This window comes from Macaca fascicularis, chromosome 16 (assembly GCF_037993035.2).
Source record: "Macaca fascicularis isolate 582-1 chromosome 16, T2T-MFA8v1.1".
In the NCBI taxonomy this organism is placed as follows: Eukaryota; Metazoa; Chordata; class Mammalia; order Primates; family Cercopithecidae; genus Macaca; species Macaca fascicularis.
Genome location: NC_088390.1, coordinates 44776982 through 44795961, shown reverse-complemented (window position 1 = coordinate 44795961; position 18980 = coordinate 44776982). Strand labels below are relative to the sequence as shown.

At 43.2% G+C, this 18980-nt stretch overlaps 1 protein-coding gene and 1 pseudogene across 6 annotated transcripts in view; one reads left to right on the top strand and one right to left on the bottom strand.

The window, feature by feature from the left end:
• USP32 (ubiquitin specific peptidase 32) overlaps window positions 1-18980 on the top strand; it is a 221374-nt gene that overhangs the window by 40014 nt on the left and 162380 nt on the right. For all 6 annotated transcript variants that reach the window (XM_074019070.1, XM_005583903.3, XM_045375124.2 and 3 more), the window contains one exon: window positions 9113-9240. In XM_074019070.1, the coding sequence (XP_073875171.1) occupies window positions 9113-9240 (128 nt within the window). The remainder of the gene's footprint in view (window positions 1-9112; window positions 9241-18980) is intronic.
• LOC123569405 (large ribosomal subunit protein eL21-like) lies at window positions 1332-1871 on the bottom strand (annotated as a pseudogene).

Sequence of the window (18980 nt, the reverse complement as noted above, 5' to 3'; positions counted from 1 at the left end):
ACTAGAGATGGGGTTTCACCATGTTGGCCAGGCTGGTCTCGATCTCCTAAACTCAAGTGATCCACTCGCGTCTGCCTCCCAAAGTGCTGAGATTACAGGCGTGAGCCACCGCGCCTGGCCATTTTTGTATTTTTAGTAGAGATGGTGTTTCTCCGTGTTGGCCAAGCTGGTCTTGAACTCCTGGCCTCCAGTGATCCACCTGCTTTGGCCTCCCAAAGTTCTGGGATTACAGGTGTGAGCCACCGTGCCGGCCTCTATCTAAATTAAAATGGAGGAGTTGGTCTATTTACTATTGGTACTATAGAAATGATAGTAGTCAGCTTGGGCTACCATCACAAAATACCAAAGACTGGATGCTTAAACGACAGAAATGTTATTTCCTGTTGGAAATAACGTTTGGTTCCAGCAAGGTTTTGTTTTTGGTGAGGGTTCTCTTCCTGGCTTGCAGAAGATAATCTTTCCTGCTCGCTGCGTCCATATATGCTCTTTCCTCTGTGCCTGTGTTGCGCTTGAGCCCTCTGGTGTCTCTTCTTATATGAACACTAATCTTGCAAGGTCAGGGTCCTATCCTTACAAGCTTATTTAATAATAATTGCTTCCTTACCCCAAATACAGCCACACTGTGTGTTAGGGCTTCAACATATGAATTTGAGGGAAGGACCCATACATTCAGTTCATAAGAGAAATGTAAATACAATGTAATATATTTAAATTCTCCCCTAGACTTATCTTCATCAGTAGCACTGACTATATCTTAGAAACAGGCAAACACCTTGAAATCATCAAAGATCGTTTTTTCTTTCTTGTCCTTTGGTAGCTAATTATTCAGTGAACCCTGTTCAGTTACCTTTATCTCTTGAATCTGCCTTCTTACCTCCCTTTTTACTTTATGCCTTAGGCCTGTAATCCCAGCACTTTGGAGACAGAGGCGGGAGGATCGCTTGAGGCCATGCCTTGGAGTTCTTCTCTTGAGTTCATCTCTTGTGTGAACAAAAGCAGTAACCGCTCAACTGGTCTTTATACGGCCATTCTGACCTTTTCTCAGTCTGTTTATTGCATTGACACCAGTGTGCATGTAAACCTGATTGTTAGTTCTTTGTTTAAAGCCAGGAAAGGATTTTTAACATGGCTTAGAATGTCCTTCCATAAACTTGTACCTGATACCTTTATCAGTTAGGTTTAAGTCTGGATGTATATTAAACAAAATAATAGTTTAAATAAGATATAAGGGTTTATTTTTTTCACACGTAAATCTGGAAGTAGGATATCCAAGGGTCATATGGCAGTTCCATGGTCATCTAGGCTTTTTTCTTTTTTTCAGCCCAGAGGTCTTTTATTTTATTTTTTTTAATCTATTATGCCATGAATTCATAGGGAATAGGTTCCAGCAGCTCAGGCTCCTTCCTATTGGTTCTCACAAAGTGTGCTTCTCTGGGTGGAGCAGGCTGGCGCTTCAGTTGAACCCAGGTACCTTTCTCTTTGGCTTCTTTCTTTTTCTGATCATTTTCCTTCACGCGTTTCAGGAAGCTATCTCGGCTCTTAGAGTGCTTAATGTGCTCAATACGCACATTAATTCTCTTGGCAAGAATCTTGCCCTTGTTTGTTTACAATGCCAACAGCATGCTGGGTAACATGGTAGACTCTTACAGTTTTGCCATGGTAACACTTGTGGGGCATTCCTTTTTGAACAGTACCCATTCCCTTGATGTCTATGATATCACCTTTCTTACAGATTCCCATATATGTGGCCAAAGGAACAACTCCATGTTTTCTAAAAGGCCTAGAGAACATGTATCGGTTGCCTCTCCTCTTTCCCTTTGTGTTCGTCATTTTGGCAAATTACTGGAAGATGGCGGTTCTGGCCGAAAGGCCATCTAGGCTTTTAAAAATCTTTTTGATCTCGCCATCCTTACTGTATGGCTTATAACTTTTGACGTTCACTCAAATATAGATGTGTAAAATGGCTGCTGGAGATGCAGTCATTGTATCTGAGTGCCAGGTGGGAAGAAGAGATAAGGGCAAAAGGATATTTGCCAGCTGTTACCTTTTAAGAAGCCTTCTTGGAGGTCCCCCCTAGTCATTTCTACTACATTTCATTGGCCATTTCTAGTTGCAAGGGAAACTGAAAAGTATAGTCATTTAGCTAAGGACATTACCATCTTGACTAAAGTCAGGGTTCTGTTTTGTCTGCCATTATCATTCTAACCTCATTTCTGGCAACTCTGCTTCTTATACCCTATACTCCATTTATATCATACTACTTGCAATTATTTGATTATCCATGTCACTTTATTCTTTTATATGTGTTTTCCCTGCACAGAATAGCCCTTTGCTTTTTTTTTTTTTGGCCAGGTGAACCCATACTCTTTAGGAATCACCACTTCTTAGAAGCCTTTCCTGATTATTCCCTATTTTGCAACTCCATTGAATACCTCTACTTTAATGTTTCCTATCTGGTATTATAGTTATTTTTGTTGTGTGCTATCTTTTCTACTAAATTTTGAAGTATTAGAATATGGAGACTATGTATTACTCATCTTGACTGATACAAGTAGACATTTAATAAATGCCTGACAGCTGGGTGCGGTGGCGCATGCCTGTAATCCCAGCACTTTGGGAGGACGGGAAGGTGGATCACCTGAGGTCAGGAGTTCAAGACCAGCCTGGCCAACATGGTGAAACCCTGCCTCTACTGAAAATACAAAAATTAGCCGGGTGGGTGTATTTTTTGAAAATACAAAAAAAAAATTAGCATCTGTACTTCCAGCTACTCGGGAGGCTGAGGCAGGAGAATTGCTTGAACCTGGGAGACGGAGGTTGCAGTGAGCCGACATCACTCATTCTAGCCTGGGGCAGACAGAGTGAGACTCCATCTCAAAAAAAAAAAAAAAGAAAAGAAGAAAAAAAAAAAAAGCCTGGCACAGTAGACATTTAATTAATGCTTGTTGAAAATAATCAGATAAAAGTACAATTTAAAAATAGCTAGGAAGGGCCTGACACAGTAGTGCATGCCTGTAGTCCCAACTACTTGGGCAGCAGAGGTGGGAGGATCACTTGAGCCCAGGAGTTGCTGAAAGGTTGGTGTGAGGGTGATGGGGGTTTGGGTAGGTGGTAGATTGGTGCCTGATTGCCGTGTGCTGCAAGGAACCAGAGAGTCTAACCACTCCTTGTAGACTTTCAACCAATCTCTATTTTTTTTTCACAGCCTCACCTTTTACCCCCCTGACTTTTGTGGTAATTGGTACCATCCATTTCTGAGCCTTTTGGGGCTATGGTCAGGGTAAATTCGTTTGCTTCTTGTTTGAATTTCTCGGCTGCTAGTGCTTAGGTTTTAACTTTCTTGGGTTGGCTTAGGTCAGTGACCACTTCAGATACTTAATGTGCACCAGAAAATTTTGACTGTCTCTTAGGTTCTCATTTCTCTCTTCTCCTATTGTTGTCTTTGTGAGTTTAAAAAAAAATTTCAATAGCTTTTGGGGTACAGGTGGTTTTTCGTTACATGGATGAAGTGTACAGTAGTGAAATCTGAGATTTTTTTTTTTTTTTTTTTTTTTTTTTTTTTGAGACGGAGTCTCGCTCTGTCACCCAGGCTGGAGTGCGGTGGCCGGATCTCAGCTCACTGCAAGCTCCGCCTCCCGGGTTTACGCCATTCTCCTGCCTCAGCCTCCCGAGTAGCTGGGACTATAGGCGCCCGCCACCTCCCCCGGCTAGTTTTTTGTATTTTTTAGTAGAGACGGGGTTTCACCATGTTAGCCAGGATGGTCTCGATCTCCTGACCTCGTGATCCGCCCGTCTCGGCCTCCCAAAGTGCTGGGATTACAGGCGTGAGCCACCGCGCCCGGCCGAAATCTGAGATTTTAATGCACCCATCACCCAAGTAAGGTACATTGTACCCATTATGTAGTTTTTTTTGTTTGTTTGTTTTATTTTTTGTTTTTTTGAGACGGAGTTTCGCTCTTGTTGCCCAGGCTGGAGTGCAATGGCATGATCTCGGCTCATCGCAACCTCCGCCTCCCGTGTTCAAGCAATTCTCCTGCCTCAGCCTCCCGAGTAGCTGGAATTACAGGCATGCACCACCATGCCCGGCTAATTTTTTTTGTATTTTTAGTAGAGATGGGGTTTCTCCAAGTTGGTCAGGCTGATCTTGAACTCCCGACCTCAGGTGATCCGCCCACCTCGGCCTCCCAAGGTGCTGGGATTACAGGCGTGAACCACCACGCCCGTCCCATTATGTAGTTTTTTATCCCTCTGTCCTTGTGAGTGTATATCTTCTTTTATTCTCACTGTAATTTTACTGAGAGAGGGATAGAGGGAGAGAGAGATTTTTAAAAAGTCCCTTTTTCCTTTTCTGAAGCTGCTTTTTCTTTCTAATACGAAGATAACTAATATCATTTCCTTATTTAAAAAATTTACCACACCTGGGCCGGGCACGGTGGCCCATGTGTGTAATCCCAGCACTTTGGGAGGCCTAGGCTGGCCGATCACTTGAGGTCAGGAGTTTCAGACCAGCCTGGCCAACGTGGTGAAACCCCCTCTCTACTAAAAATATAAAATTTACCCAGTGTTATGGTAGGTGCCTGTAATCCCTTCTACTGGGGTAGCTGAGGCAGGAGAATCGCTTGAACCTGGGAGGTGGAGGTTGCAGTGAGCTGAGATCATGCCACTGCACTCCAGCCTGGGCAACAGAGCGAGACTCAGTCTCAACAAAAAAAAAAAAAAAAAAAATTACCACACCTGTAATCCTAGCACTTTGAGAGGCCAAGGCAGGCGGATTGCTTGAGCTCAGGAGTTTGAGACCCCGTCTGGGCAACATGACAGAACCCCATCGCTACTTAAATATTCAAAAAATTATCCGCACGTGGCAGTGGGAGCCTGTGGTCCCAGCTACTTAGGAGGCTGAGGCGGGAGGATTGCTGAGCCTGGGAGGCGGAGGTTGCAGTGACTGAGATCATGCCACTGCACTCCAGCCTGGGTGACAGAGTGAGACCCCATCTCAAAAAAAAACAACAACAACAAAGCAACGACAACAACAAAAACCACAGAACAGAAGTTAGGCTTGATTCTGTTATATTTTCTGTCTTGCTTAAATTTTTATTTTCAAAATTTTCAACATTTCACTGTATGGTGAACATTTTAATGTATTTATTTTCAGTAAATATGGATCTATAGGAACATTTCAGTGTCTGATATTCTAAGTGTATACAGTAATTTATTCAATCTGTCCTTTGTTGATGGACATTGTTTGCTTCTTATAAATGCTTTAAAAGCTTATTTATATGTACATTTCCCGACAGTTTAAATGAATAAATTCATTAGTTATCAGATGGCTATATATATATGTATATACTTTGTTGGTTTTTTTTTTGAGACGGAGTCTCACTCTGTCATTGTCCAGGTTGGAGTGTAGTGGGGCTATCTCAGCTCACTGCAACCTGTGCCTCCTCAACTCAAGCAATCCTCCTGCCTCAGCCACCTGAGTAACTGAGTAACCCACCACCTAGGCTGGCTAATTTTTGTATTTTTAGTAGAGGCGGGATTTCACAATGTTGGCCAGACTGGTCTTGAACTCCTGGCCTCAAGGGATGCACTTGCCTCAGTTTCCCAAAGTCCTGTCATTACAGGTGTGAGCTATCATGCCCGGCCACCAGAATATATTTTTAAAAAGCATGTTACCAAGTAGTTCTTCAAATAATCTGTAACTAACAGTATAGGTGATTACCTATACTGTTATATAGGTAATCTGTTAGATTAATATACAATTAATAGATTAATTTTATCATAATATATTCTAATATGTTATTCTAATATTTAATTATATATTATTCTAATGTTATTCTAATAATATATTATTCTAATGTTTAATTTTCTTGTCTCCTTCACTGGAATGTGAGCAACCTAATTTGTTGCTAAAGCCATTAATGAAAATTAGGCATCTTGAAGAAATACGTATTCTGCAGCCGAAGTTACCTCCTTCAATTGCAAATGTTAATATTATAAATCCAATTTTAAATAAAGTACCTAATAGTCATACTTTTCTCTAGCTACTTATTAAACTAGTCGTTCTTATTGTTTTATCATTGCTCTACATGTTGATGAACCATGAACCCTCCCTTCCTACCACAAGCATTTATTGAATTGATTAGCTGTGTGCCAAGCACTCTTTAGTCTTTATCTTTTTTTTTTTTTTTTAAGACAAAGTCTCGCTCTGTCACCCAGGCTGGAGTGCAGTGGCATGATCATGGCCCACTGCAGCCTTGACTTCCCGGGCTCAAGTGATCCTCCCATCTCAGCCTCCTGAGTAGCTATAGGCACGTGCCACCATGCGTGGCTAATTTTTCTGTTTTTGTAGAGACAGGGTCTCACTATGTTGCCTGGGGTGGTCTCTGACTTCTGGCCTCAAGCCATCCTACTGCCTTGGCCTCCCAAAGTGCTATGATTATAGGTATGAGCCACTGCACCCGGCCTAATCTTTATCTTACTGGTCCTTTCGGCCTTAACTTGGTAAGTCCCCTTTTCCTGGCCTTTGGAGCACATACTCTTCTGCTTATCCTTCTTTTCTCCTGACTCTTCCATATCAATTTTCTTCCTCTCTCTTAGTTTTTCCCTCTGTTTCCTTCCTCTTGTAGACACTACAAACACTGGCTTCTTGTAGTTTGGTATGTCTCATTATGCTTCTTCCTCATGGTTTTAATTACTACCTCTATACTGATGACTCCTATCAAACCTCTCTTAAGCTTTATATTTAACATTCTAAAACCCCATTGCATTTTCCAAAGTTTCCCATATTCAGTGTCCTTAAAGTTTATCATCTTTTTTCCTGACTTACCCTTTTTTTTTTTTTTTTTGAGACAGGGTCTCGCTCTGTCGCCCATGCTGGAGTGCAGTGGTCTATCTTGGCTCACTGCAAGCTCCGCCTCCTGGGTTCACGCCATTCTCCTGCCTCAGCCTTCCAAGTGTCTGGGACTACAGGTGCCCACCACCACGCCCAGCTAATCTTTTGTATTTTTAGTAGAGACAGAGTTTCACCGTGTTCGCCAGGATGGTCTCGATCTCCTGACCTCGTGATCCACCTGCCTTGGTCCCCCCAAGTGCTAGGATTACAGGCGTGAGCCACCGCGCCTGGCTTTTCCTGAGCCTCCCAAAGTGCTGGGATTACAGGCGTGAGCCACTGCGCCTGGCCTTTCCTGACTTACTCTTACATTCTCTGTCTACAAAATAACATAATCCTTGAAGTTTCTCAGTACTGGCTGGGCGCGGTGGCTCATGCCTGTAATCCCAGTCAAGGTGGGCAGATCACTTGAGGTCAGGAGCTCAAGACCAGCCTGGCCAACATGGTGAAACTAAAAATACAAAAATTAGCCTGGCGTGGTGGTGAGTGCCTGTAGTCCCAGGTACTTGGGAGGTTGAGGCAGGCAAACTGCTTGAACCTGGGAGACAGAGGTTACAGTGACCTGAGATTGTGCCACTGCACTCCAGCCTGGGCGACAGAGCGAGACTCCATCTCAAAAAAAGAAAAAAAAAGCTTCCCAGTACTGCTTCTACTCTCAGTCTAGCTTCAAGTTCTACTGACCCTCTGGATATTTCCCAAATTTAGCTCCTTTTCTTGTAGTAGCAGGCTGTCGCATCCAGATTTGTTCTGTTCTCTATATTATTGGTAAAGCAAGCTATCTGAATTATATCTAACTGTGTTTTGTTTCTTGGCTGCCTGCAGTTTTTATCTGAGTTGTATCTGACTGTGTCCCTTCCTTATGACAGGACAGAATCTCTGTGACTTGGTCTCACTACCTCTCCAGGTTTATCATTTGCTGCTCTGTGCTTTGTTTATTTTGTTGTAGTAAGATACTTTTATCATACGTTTCTATACTTCATTGTACTTTGAAGCAAACTGTAATTTCTGACCAGCATGTCCCTGTTCATTTTGCTTGGTTTAGCCTTTAAAATTTAATGTAATCCTCTTCATCTGGAAGAATTTGTTTTCTCTAGCGTGGGTCAAAGGTACCATTTCTGTCCCTCTATTGTGATTGTGGTACTGATCATGTAATAGTAAAGGGTGTTTATTTCTTTTTTCTTGTAGATAGAGATTGTTCCGTATAGTGAAAAAAAGTTTTCGATGCATAAAATAATGGCTCAGTAATTTTTTTATTTTTGATAATGAGTATCTAAAAATTTTAGGTTGTTAATATCATCTATTTATTAATTATTTTCTTTGTAAATAATGACAAAATCCAAGCTAACCTTGAGAACTGTTCTCCACATGGATGGAGATGTACTCAAAGAGTACAAATAATGTAATTTTTGTCACAAAGGAGATTAATGTATTGCTACTGAAAACATCAATGCCAGAATCCAATGGCATTTAGCTTACCTGCTAATTTGAAATATTCGTTACTTCTTCTTTGCCCCTGCCTAAAATTTGTATGCGTGTATTAAAGTTTTGTCTTTTGAAAATTGAGGGTTAAGAATTTTGGCTTGGCATGGTGGCTCATGCCTATAATCCCAGCACTTCTGGAGGACAAGGTGGGAGGATTGCCTGAGCCCAGGAGTTCAAGACCAGCCTGGGCAACATGGCGAGATCCATCTCTTTAAAAAAATATATATGTATATATACTTATTTTCTAAATTAGATGTGAAAATATTAGAATTATGACTAAATGTCATAGAGTTTGTTTTACTTAACGAAAAAAGAAGTGTAATGTTTGCCAAGTTTTCTTTTTTTTTCTTTTTATTTATTTATTTTTTTGAGACAGAGTCTCGCTCTATTGTCCAGGCTGGAGTGCGGTGGCATGGTCTTGGCTCAGTGCAACCTCCGTCTCCCAGGTTCAAGTGATTATCGTGCCTCAGCCTCCCAAGTAGCTGGGATTATAGGCGTGCACCACCACGCCTGGCTAATTTTGTAATTTTTGTAGAGATGGGGTTTCGCCATGTTGACCAGGCTGATCTTGAACTCCTGGCCTTAAGTGATTCACCTCTCTTGGCCTCACAAAGTACTGGGATTATAGGCGTGAGCCACTGTGTCTAGCCTCAATTTTTCTTAGGAACCAGGTTGAAAAAAATTATGAGAGACCTCTTTTCTCTCCTGATTTCTTACCCATCTTCTGTTTCCAAATTGCAGTTACAGATGTAGAGCTAAAACGACTGAAGGATGCCTTCAAGAGGACCTGTGGACTCTCATATTACATGGGCCAGCACTGCTTCATCCGGGAGGTGCTTGGGGATGGAGTGCCTCCAAAAGTTGCTGAGGTAATCGTTTTGTTCTAAGTTTTCCTTTGAGGTAGTTATCCACCAGCCTAAGTTCCTGAGGGGCCTTCTGCTCTTAAAAGATTTGATCTTACCTGTAGTTATTTTTCTTCCTGAGTGGGTAAACAAGGTTTTGTTTTAGATGTCAACATGGCTATGTTCTTAGAGGCCAAATGGGAGTACTACAGAGCTGTAATTCTGTTTCTTTTGTACTTTTGAGCTTTAATAGCCACTGATTATGATCATGGGAACATTTCCATGATTGGCTTCTTATTCTTAAAAAGTTAATCTCTGGCCGGGCGCGGTGGCTCACGCCTGTAATCCCAGCACTTTGGGAGGCCGAGGCGGGCGGATCACAAGGTCAGGAGATCGAGACCACGGTGAAACCCCGTCTCTACTAAAAATACAAAAAAAATGAGCCGGGCGCAGTGGCGGGCGCCTGTAGTCCCAGCTACTCGGGAGGCTGGGGCAGGAGAATGGCGTGAACCCAGGAGGCGGAGCTTGCAGTGAGCCAGGATCGCGCCACTGCACTCCAGCTTGGGCGACAGAGCAAGACTCCGTCTCAAAAAAAAAAAAAAAAAAAAAAAGTTAATCTCTGTGACATAAAAATTTTTATGTTGCAAGTATGTTTTATAAATTTTATGTTAAATAAAACTTTTGCATATAGTAAAATGTAGTTAATTCTATAAAATTAAATGTTGCAAATGAAATACTAGCTTATTGGGACTTAATTAAATTTTTATTTAAGTTCTACTAAAATGTTTAGGTAGAGATAAAATGTGCTAACTTGATATAAATATTCTCTTTCTAAAAATAATATGTTGAACCAGGCGCCACTGTGCGTACCTATCGTCCTAGCTACTTAGGAGGCTGAAGCAGGAAACTTGCTTAAGCCCAAGAACTGGAGTCCAGTCTGGGCAACATAGTGAGACACTGTCTCTAAAAAAATAAATAAAAGTTTACTATTTTGTAGTTATATACACAGATGTGCATTTTGTGATTCTAAATGAGAAATAAGAATAAAATTTATTGGCTGGGTATGTTGGCTTATGCCTGTAATCTCAGCACTTTGGGAGATCGAGGCAGGAGGATCACTTGAGCTCAGGAGTTCCAGACCAGCCTCGGCGACATAGCGAGACCTCGTCTCTACTTAAAAACAACAACCAAAAAAAATTAGCAGACGTGGTGATGTGTGCCTGTAAGTCCCAGGTACTCAGGAGGCTGAGGCAGGAGGATTGTTTGAGTCCGGGAGATTGAGGCTAGAGCAAGCTATGATTGCACCACTGTACTCCAGCCTGGGTGACAGTGAGACCTTGTCTCAAAAGAAAAAAAGAATAAATTTTATAAGATAATAAAAATTATGGCTGGGCGCAGTGGCTCACGCCTATAATCCCAGCACTTTGAGAGGCTGAGGCAGGTGAATCACAAGGTCAGGAGTTCGAGACCAGCCTGGCCAACATGGTGAAACCCTATCTCTACTAAAAATAACAAAAAATTAGCTGGGCTTAGTGGCGGGTGCCTGTAATCCCAGCTACTCAGGAGGCTGAGGCAGGAGAATTGCTTGAACCCAGGAGGTGGAGGTTGCAGTGAGTCGAGACCATGCCACTGCACTCCAGCCCGGGAGACAGAGTGAGACTCTGCCTCAAAAAAAATGTATATATATTACAGCAATTTTAGGCTTGGTATATTATATAGAACCATTCTTTGCCATTTTTAATTAACCCTAGTTTCTATTTTATTTTATTTTTTTTGAGACAGAGATTTGCTCTTGTTGCCCAGGCTGGCATGCAATGACATGATCTTGGCTCACTGCAAGTTTCGCTTCCCAGGTTCAAGCGATTCTCCTGCCTCAGCCTCCCGAGTGGCTGGGATTACAGGCACCCACCACCACGCCCAGCTAATTTTTTTGTATTTTTAGTAGAGACAAGATTTCACCATGTTCGCCAGGCTGGTCTTGAACTCCTGACCTCAGGTGATCTACCTGCCTTGGCCTCCCAAAGTGCTGGGATTACAGGCATGAGCCACTACGCCTGACAGACAGTTTCTTTTTTTTTTTTTTTGAGACAGAGTGTCGCTCAGCTGCCCAGGCTAGAGTGCTGTGGCATGATCTTAGCTCACTGCAACCTCCACACCCCCAGGTTCAAGCGATTCTCCTGCCTTAGCCTCCTAAGTAGCTGGGACTACAGGCACGTGCCACCTTGCCTGGCTAATTTTTGTATGTTTAGTAGAAAAGGGGTTTCACCATGTTGGGTAGGATGGTCTCAATCTCTTGACCTTGTGACCCCCTACCTCAGTCTCCCAACGCACGCGTGAGCCACCTCATCCAGCCAACAGTTTCTATTTCTTTTTTTTTTTTTTTTTTTTGAGACGGAGTCTCGCTCTGTCGCCCAGGCTGGAGTGCAGTGGCTGGATCTCAGCTCACTGCAAGCTCCGCCTCCCGGGTTTACGCCATTCTCCTGCCTCAGCCTCCCGAGTAGCTGGGACTACAGGCGCCCACCACCGCGCCCGGCTAATTTTTTGTATTTTTTTTAGTAGAGACGGGGTTTCACCGTGTTAGCCAGGATGGTCTCGATCTCCTGACCTCGTGATCCACCCGTCTTGGCCTCCCAAAGTGCTGGGATTACAGACTTGAGCCACCGCGCCCGGCCAACAGTTTCTATTTCTAACATATGTTGTGTGCTTTTGACTCTTGTGATTTATATAGTATTATATAGTATAGAGATTGCATTTGTTTTTGTTTGCTCTTGCTTCTCTAGTTTTTTTTTTTGAGATGGAGTCTGACTCTGTTGCCCAGGCTGGAGTGAAGTGGCGCAATCTCGGCTCACTGCAACCTCTGCCTTCTGAGTTCAAGCGATTCTCCTGCCTCAGCCTCCCGAGTAGCTGGGACTGCAAGCGCCCACCACCGCGCCCGGCTAATTTTTTGTATTTTTTTTAGTAGAGACGGGGTTTCACCGTGTTAGCCAGGATGGTCTCGATCTCCTGACCTCGTGATCCACCCGTCTTGGCCTCCCAAAGTGCTGGGATTACAGACTTGAGCCACCGCGCCCGGCCAACAGTTTCTATTTCTAACATATGTTGTGTGCTTTTGACTCTTGTGATTTATATAGTATTATATAGTATAGAGATTGCATTTGTTTTTGTTTGCTCTTGCTTCTCTAGTTTTTTTTTTTGAGATGGAGTCTGACTCTGTTGCCCAGGCTGGAGTGAAGTGGCGCAATCTCGGCTCACTGCAACCTCTGCCTTCTGAGTTCAAGCGATTCTCCTGCCTCAGCCTCCCGAGTAGCTGGGATTACAGGCATCTGCCACCATGCCCGGCTAATTTGTTGTGTTTTTAGTAGAGATGGAGTTTCACCATCTTGGCCAGGCTGGTCTTGAACTCCTGACCTCGTGATCCACCCGTCTCGGCCTCCCAAAGTGCTGGGATTACAGGCGTGAGCCACCACTCTGGCCTTCTCTAGTTCTTTTAGTTGTGATGTTATGGTGTCGATTTTAGATCTTTCCTGCTTTCTCTTGTGGGCATTTAGTGCTATAAATTTCCCTCTACACACTGCTTTAAATGTGTCCCAGAGATTCTGGTACACTGTGTCTTTCTTCCATTGGTTTCAAAGAACATCTTTATTTCTGCCTTCATTTCATTATTTACCTAGTAGTCATTCAGGAGCAGGTTGTTCAATTTCCATGTAGTTTTGTGGTTTTGCGTGAGTTTCTTAATCCCGAGTTCTAATTTGATTACACTGTGGTGTGAGAGACAGTTTGTTGTGATTTCTGTTCTTTTACATTTGCTGAGGAGTGCTTTACTTCTAATTATGTGGTCAATTTTAGAATAAGTGTGATGTGGTGCTGAGAATGTATGTTCTGTTGATTTGGGGTGGAGAGTTCTGTAGATGTCTGTTAGGTCTGCCTGGTGCAGAGCTGAGTTAAGTCCTGGATATACTTGTTAACCTTCTGTCTCATTGATCTGTCTAATATTGACAGTAGAGTGTTAAAGTCTCCTGTTATTATTGTGTGGGAGTCCAAGTCTCTTTGTAGGTCTCTAAGGACTTGCTTTATGAATCTGGGTGCTCCTGCATTGGGTGCATATATATTTGGGATAGATAGCTCTTCTTGTTGAATTGATCCCTTTACCATTATGTAATGGCCCAAGATGGCCAAATAGGAACAGCTCCGGTCTGCAGCTCCCAGCGTGATTGATGCAGAAGACGGATGATTTATGCATTTCCAACTGAGGTACCTGGTTCATCTCATTGGGACTGGTTGGACAATGGGTGCAGCCCACGGAGGGCGAGCTGAAGCAGGGCAGGGCGTCTCCTCACCCGGGAAGCACAAGGGGTCAGGGGATTTCCCTTTCCTAGCCAAGGGAATCTGTGTCAGACTGTACCTAGAAAAACTGGACACTCCTGTTCAAATACTGCACTTTCCCCAAGGTCTTAGGAACCAGCAGAGAAGGAGATTCTCTCCTGTGCCTGACTCCGCGGGTCCCATGCCCACGGAGCCTTGCTCACTGCTAGCGCAGCAGTCTGAGATCAAACTGTGAGGTGACAGCCTGGCTGAGGGGTGTCCGCCATTGCTGAGGCTTAAGTAGGTAAACAAAGCTGCCAGGAAGCTTGAACTGGGTGGAGCCCACCTCAGCTCAGCAAGGCCTACTGCCTCTAGACTCCACCTCTGTGGGCAGGGCATAGCTGAACAAAACGCAGCAGACAACTTCTGCAGACTTAAACGTCCCTGTCTGACAGCTCTGAAAAGAGCAGTGGCTCTCCCAGCATGGCATTTGAGCCCTGTCTGACAGCTCTGAAAAGAGCAGTGGCTCTCCCAGCATGGCGTTTGAGCTCTGAGAATGGACAGACTGCCTCCTCAAGTGGGTCCCTGACCTCCGTGTAGCCTAACTGGGAGACACCTCTGAGTAGGGGCCTACAGACACCTCATATAGGTGGGTGCCCCTCTGGGATAAAGCTTCCAGAGGAAGGATCGGGCAGCAATATTTACTATTCTGCAATATTTGCTGTTCTGCAGCCTCTACTGGTGATACCCAGGCAAACAGGGTCTTGAGTGGACCTCCAGCAAACTCCAACAGACCTGCAGCTGAAGGACCTGACTGTTAGAAGGAAAACTAACAAACAGAAAGGAATAGCATCAAAATCAACAGAAAGGACACCTACACCAAAATCCCATCTGTAGGTCACCAACATCAAAGACCAAACGTAGATAAAAACTACAAAGATGGGGAGAAACCAGAGCAGAAAAGCTGAAAATTCTAAAAAAAAGAGTGCCTCATCTCCTCCAAAGGATCGAAGGAACAAAGTCAGACAGAGAATGACTTTGACGAGTTGACAGATGTAGGCTTCAGAAGGTCGGTAATAACAAACTTCTCCGAGCTAAAGGAGGATGTTCAAACCCATGGCAAGGAAGCTAAAAACCTTGAAAAAAGGTTAGACGAATGGCTAACTAGAATAAACAGTGTAGAGAAGACCCTAAATGACCTGATGGAGCTGAAAACCATGGCATGAGAACTTTGTGATGCATGCACAAGCTTCAGTAGCTGATTCGATCAAGTGGAAGAAAGGGTATCAGTAATCAAAGATCAAATTAATGAAATAAAGTGAGAAGACAAGGTTAGAGAAAAAAGAGTAAAAAGAAATGAACAAAGCCTCCAAGAAACATGAGACCATGTGAAAAGACCAAATCTACGTTTGATTGGTGTTCTCTCAGCAAAAACCCTACAAGCCAGAAGAGCGTGGGGGCCAATATTCAACATTCTTAAAGAAAAGAATTTTCAACCCAGAATTTCATATCCAGCCAAACTAAGCTTCATAAGTGAAGGAGAAATAAAATCCTTTACAGACAAGCAAATGCTGAGAGATTTTGTCACCACCAGGTCTGCCTTACAAGAGCTACTGAAAGAAGCACTAAACATGGAAAGAAACAACTGCTACCAGCCACTGCAAAAAGTGATGGGAAGAATGGAACCAAGCTGGAAAACACTCTTTAGGATATTATCCAGGAGAACTTCCCCAACCTAGCAAGGCAGGCCAACATTCAAATTCAGGAAACACAGAGAACACCACAAAGATATTCCTCGAGAAGAGCAACCCCAAGACACATAATTGTCAGATTCACCAAGGTTGAAATGAAGGAAAAAATGTTAAGGGCAGCCAGAGAGAAAGGTCAGGTTACCCACAAATTGTAAAGACCATCAATGCTGTGAAGAAACTGCATCAATTAACGGGCAAAATAACCAGCTAACATCATAATGACAGGATCAAATTCACACATAACAATATTAACCTTAAATGTAAATGGGCTAAATGCCCCAATTAAAAGGCATAGATTGGCAAATTGGATAAAGAGTCAAGACCCATTGGTGTGCTTTATTCAGGAGACCCATCTCACATGCAAAGACGCACACAGGCTCAAAATAAAGGGATGGAGAAAGATCTACCAAGCAAATGGAAAGCCAAAAAAAGCAGGGGTTGCAATCCTAGTCTCTGATAAAACAGACTTTAAACCAACAAAGTTCTAAAAAGACAAAGGATTTTTGTATTTTTTGTAGAATCATGGTTTTGCCATCTTGCCCAGGCTGGTTTTGAACTCCTGAGCTCAAACGATCCTCCCACCTCGGCCTCCCAAAGTGTTGGGATTACAGGTGTGAGCCAGTGAGCCTGGCAGGGCTGGTAATTTTGAAGCTTGAATTTAGTTTTAGAGGGTAGATAGACTTGTGGAATGGATGATCTATATTCCACAACTGCAGGGAGATCAAGTTAAATGATGGGATTTATAAACAAGGTAATTAGTTGCAAAGCTTGGGAAGGGTCAGTACATATGACCCTTGTGAGTTCTGTTTTAAAATCCTACGGAGAAAAAAAAATCCTATGGAATGCTTGGACCTTTAAGTCTGAGTAAACAGAGGATCATTATTCTTGGTGAGATTTTGAAAGTAACGTTTTGAGATATAATAACAATATTTTAATATCAATATATCTATAAAGAACGCTACAGGACTATACAAGCTGCCAATTGTAGATGGAAACAACTGTATTCCCTAGCTAATAATTTGTTTTTTTTTGTTATACTTTAAGTTCTAGGGTACATGTGCACAACGTGCAGGTTGTTACATATGTATACATGTGCCATGTTGGTGTGCTGCACCCATTAACTCGTCATTTACATTAGGTATATCTCCTAATGCTATCCCTTCCCCCTCCCCTCAATGTTTTGTTTTAATAGTAAAAGTAATAACATATTTTTTAAGAGCAAGGAAAGGTTTTTTGGGATTTTAGTATAAAAGGATCATGCACTTAAAAAGGATAACCATTTTAGCATATATTATATAAGGGAGCAGTAGCAGTGTAAGTTTCTAAATTGTTTTCCTGAAAACAGTAGCTTTACATTTTTATTTATTTATTTTATTTATTTATTTTTTTTGAGACAGAGTCTTGCTCTGTCACCCAGGCTGGAGTGCAGTGGCCAGATCTCAGCTCACTGCAAGCTCCGCCTCCTGGGTTTACGCCATTCTTCTGCCTCAGCCTCTGGAGTAGCTGGGACTACAGGCGCCCGCCGCCACGCCCGGCTAGGTTTTTGTCTTTTTTAGTAGAGACAGGGTTTCACCGTGTTAGCCAGGATGGTCTCGATCTCCTGACCTCGTGATCCGCCCGTCTCGGCCTCCCAAAGTGCTGAGATTACAGGCTTGAGCCACTGCGCCCGGCCAAATATTTTTAGAGCAAAAGAGAGATTTATCTAGGATTAATGGAGCTCTAATTTTTACTTCTGAAGACTTACTGTTATAAATTCCAATGCAGACAATATTTTAGGTGAGGAATAAGAACTCATGGTAGTTTATACTTTTTTTTTTTTTTTCCGAGATGGAGTTTTGCTCTTGTTGCCCAGGGTGGAGGGCAATGGCATGATCTCAGCTCACTGCAAACTCCGCCTCCCAGGTTCAAGTGATTCTCCTGCCTCAGCCTCCCAAGTAGCTGGGAGTGCAGGTGCCCACCACCACACCTGGCTAATTTTTGTATTTTTAGTAGAGACAAGTTTTTAGCATGTTGGCCAGACTGGTTTCGAACTCCTGACCTCAGGTGATCCCCTTCCCTCGGCCTCCTAAAGTGCTGGGATTACAGGTGTAAGCCACCGTGCCCGGCCATTTATACCTTTTAGCACTTATGTGTATATCTCATTAGACACACTGTTTTGAGAATAGATTAGTGTACTTAATATTTTTTGTTCTTCTAATCCGGGCACAGTGACTCATGCCTGCAATCCCAGTACTTTGGGAGGCCGAGGTAGGCAGATCACCTGAGGTCAGGAGTTTGAGACCAGCCTGGCCAACACGGTGAAACCCCCGTCTGTACTAAAAATGCAAAAATTAGTTGGGCGTGGTGGTGGGCGCCTGTAATCCCAGCTACTCGGGAGGCTGAGGTAGGAGAATTGCTTGAACCCAGGAGACAGAGGTTGCAGTCAGCCAAGATAACGCCACTGCACTCTAGCCTGGGTGACAGAGTGAGACTCTGTCTCAAAAAAATATATATATATTTTTATGTACTTCTAATCTTGCTTATAATAGTAACCATGTATTTCTTGAATAAAATAATGAACAGAATTTGAGGGGATTGAGAAAACAAGGTAAATGGAAAATAAATGAAAAATATATTCTCCTTGAGATTAGTCTTTTTCTGAACCAAGGCCACTATATATTTTTTTGAGACAGGGTCTCACTCTGCCACCAAGACTAGAGTGCAGTGGTGCAATTACGGCTCACTGCAGCCTCGCCCTCCTGAATTCAAGCCTCTCAAGTAGCTGGGAATACAGGTGCATGCCACCACGCCTAGCTAATTTTTGTTTTTTTTGTAGGGATGGGGTTTCATCATGTTGCCCAGGTGGTCTTGAACTCCAGAGCTCAGGTGATCACCCTGCCTTGACTTCCCTAATTGCTGGGATTACAGGTGTGTACTACCATGCCTGGCCTCACCCACTCTGAATTGTCTAGTGTTTTTATTTTCTTTAGGGTGCCACCTCCTCAGAACATCTACTCCCCTCAAACAAATTTAATAACAAAACATTTCTATATAGTTGTTTTTTTTTTTTTTTTTAGATAGAGTCTTGCCCTGTCACCCAGGCTGTGCGGTGGCGCCATCTTGGCTTACTGCGACCTCCAGTTCTCAGGTTCAAGAGATTATCCTGCCTCAGCCTCCCATGTAGCTGGGAGTATAGGCATGTGCCACCATGCCCGGCTAATTTTTTATATTTTTTGTAGAGATGGAGTTTCACCATGTTGCACAGGCTGGGCTTGATGTTTTGGACTCAAGCTGTCTGCCTGTTCCAGCCTCCCACGGGACTGGATTACAAGGCTTGAGCCACCGTGCCTTGCCTGCGTCCAACAATTTTAGCCAACATTGTTTTTCTCCTATCCTGAACTCTCTTTCAGGCGTTAAAGTCTGAATCTGTAGTACGTAGCACAACATTTTATTAGATAATGGCCCATTCACTAATTTTTCATGTATGTCTTGTCTAAACTTATTCATGTAAATCTTGAGACAGTCTCACTCTGTCTCCCAGGCTGGAGTGCAGTGGCACGATCATGGCTCATTGTAGCCTCGACCTGCAAGGCTCAAGCGATTTTTCCCACCTCAGCCTCCCAAGTAGGTGGGACAGAGGCATGTGCCACCATACCCAGTTAATCAGTTTATTTATTTTTTGTGGAGACGGGGTCTCACCATATTGCCTAGGCTGGTCACAAACTCCTGGGCTCA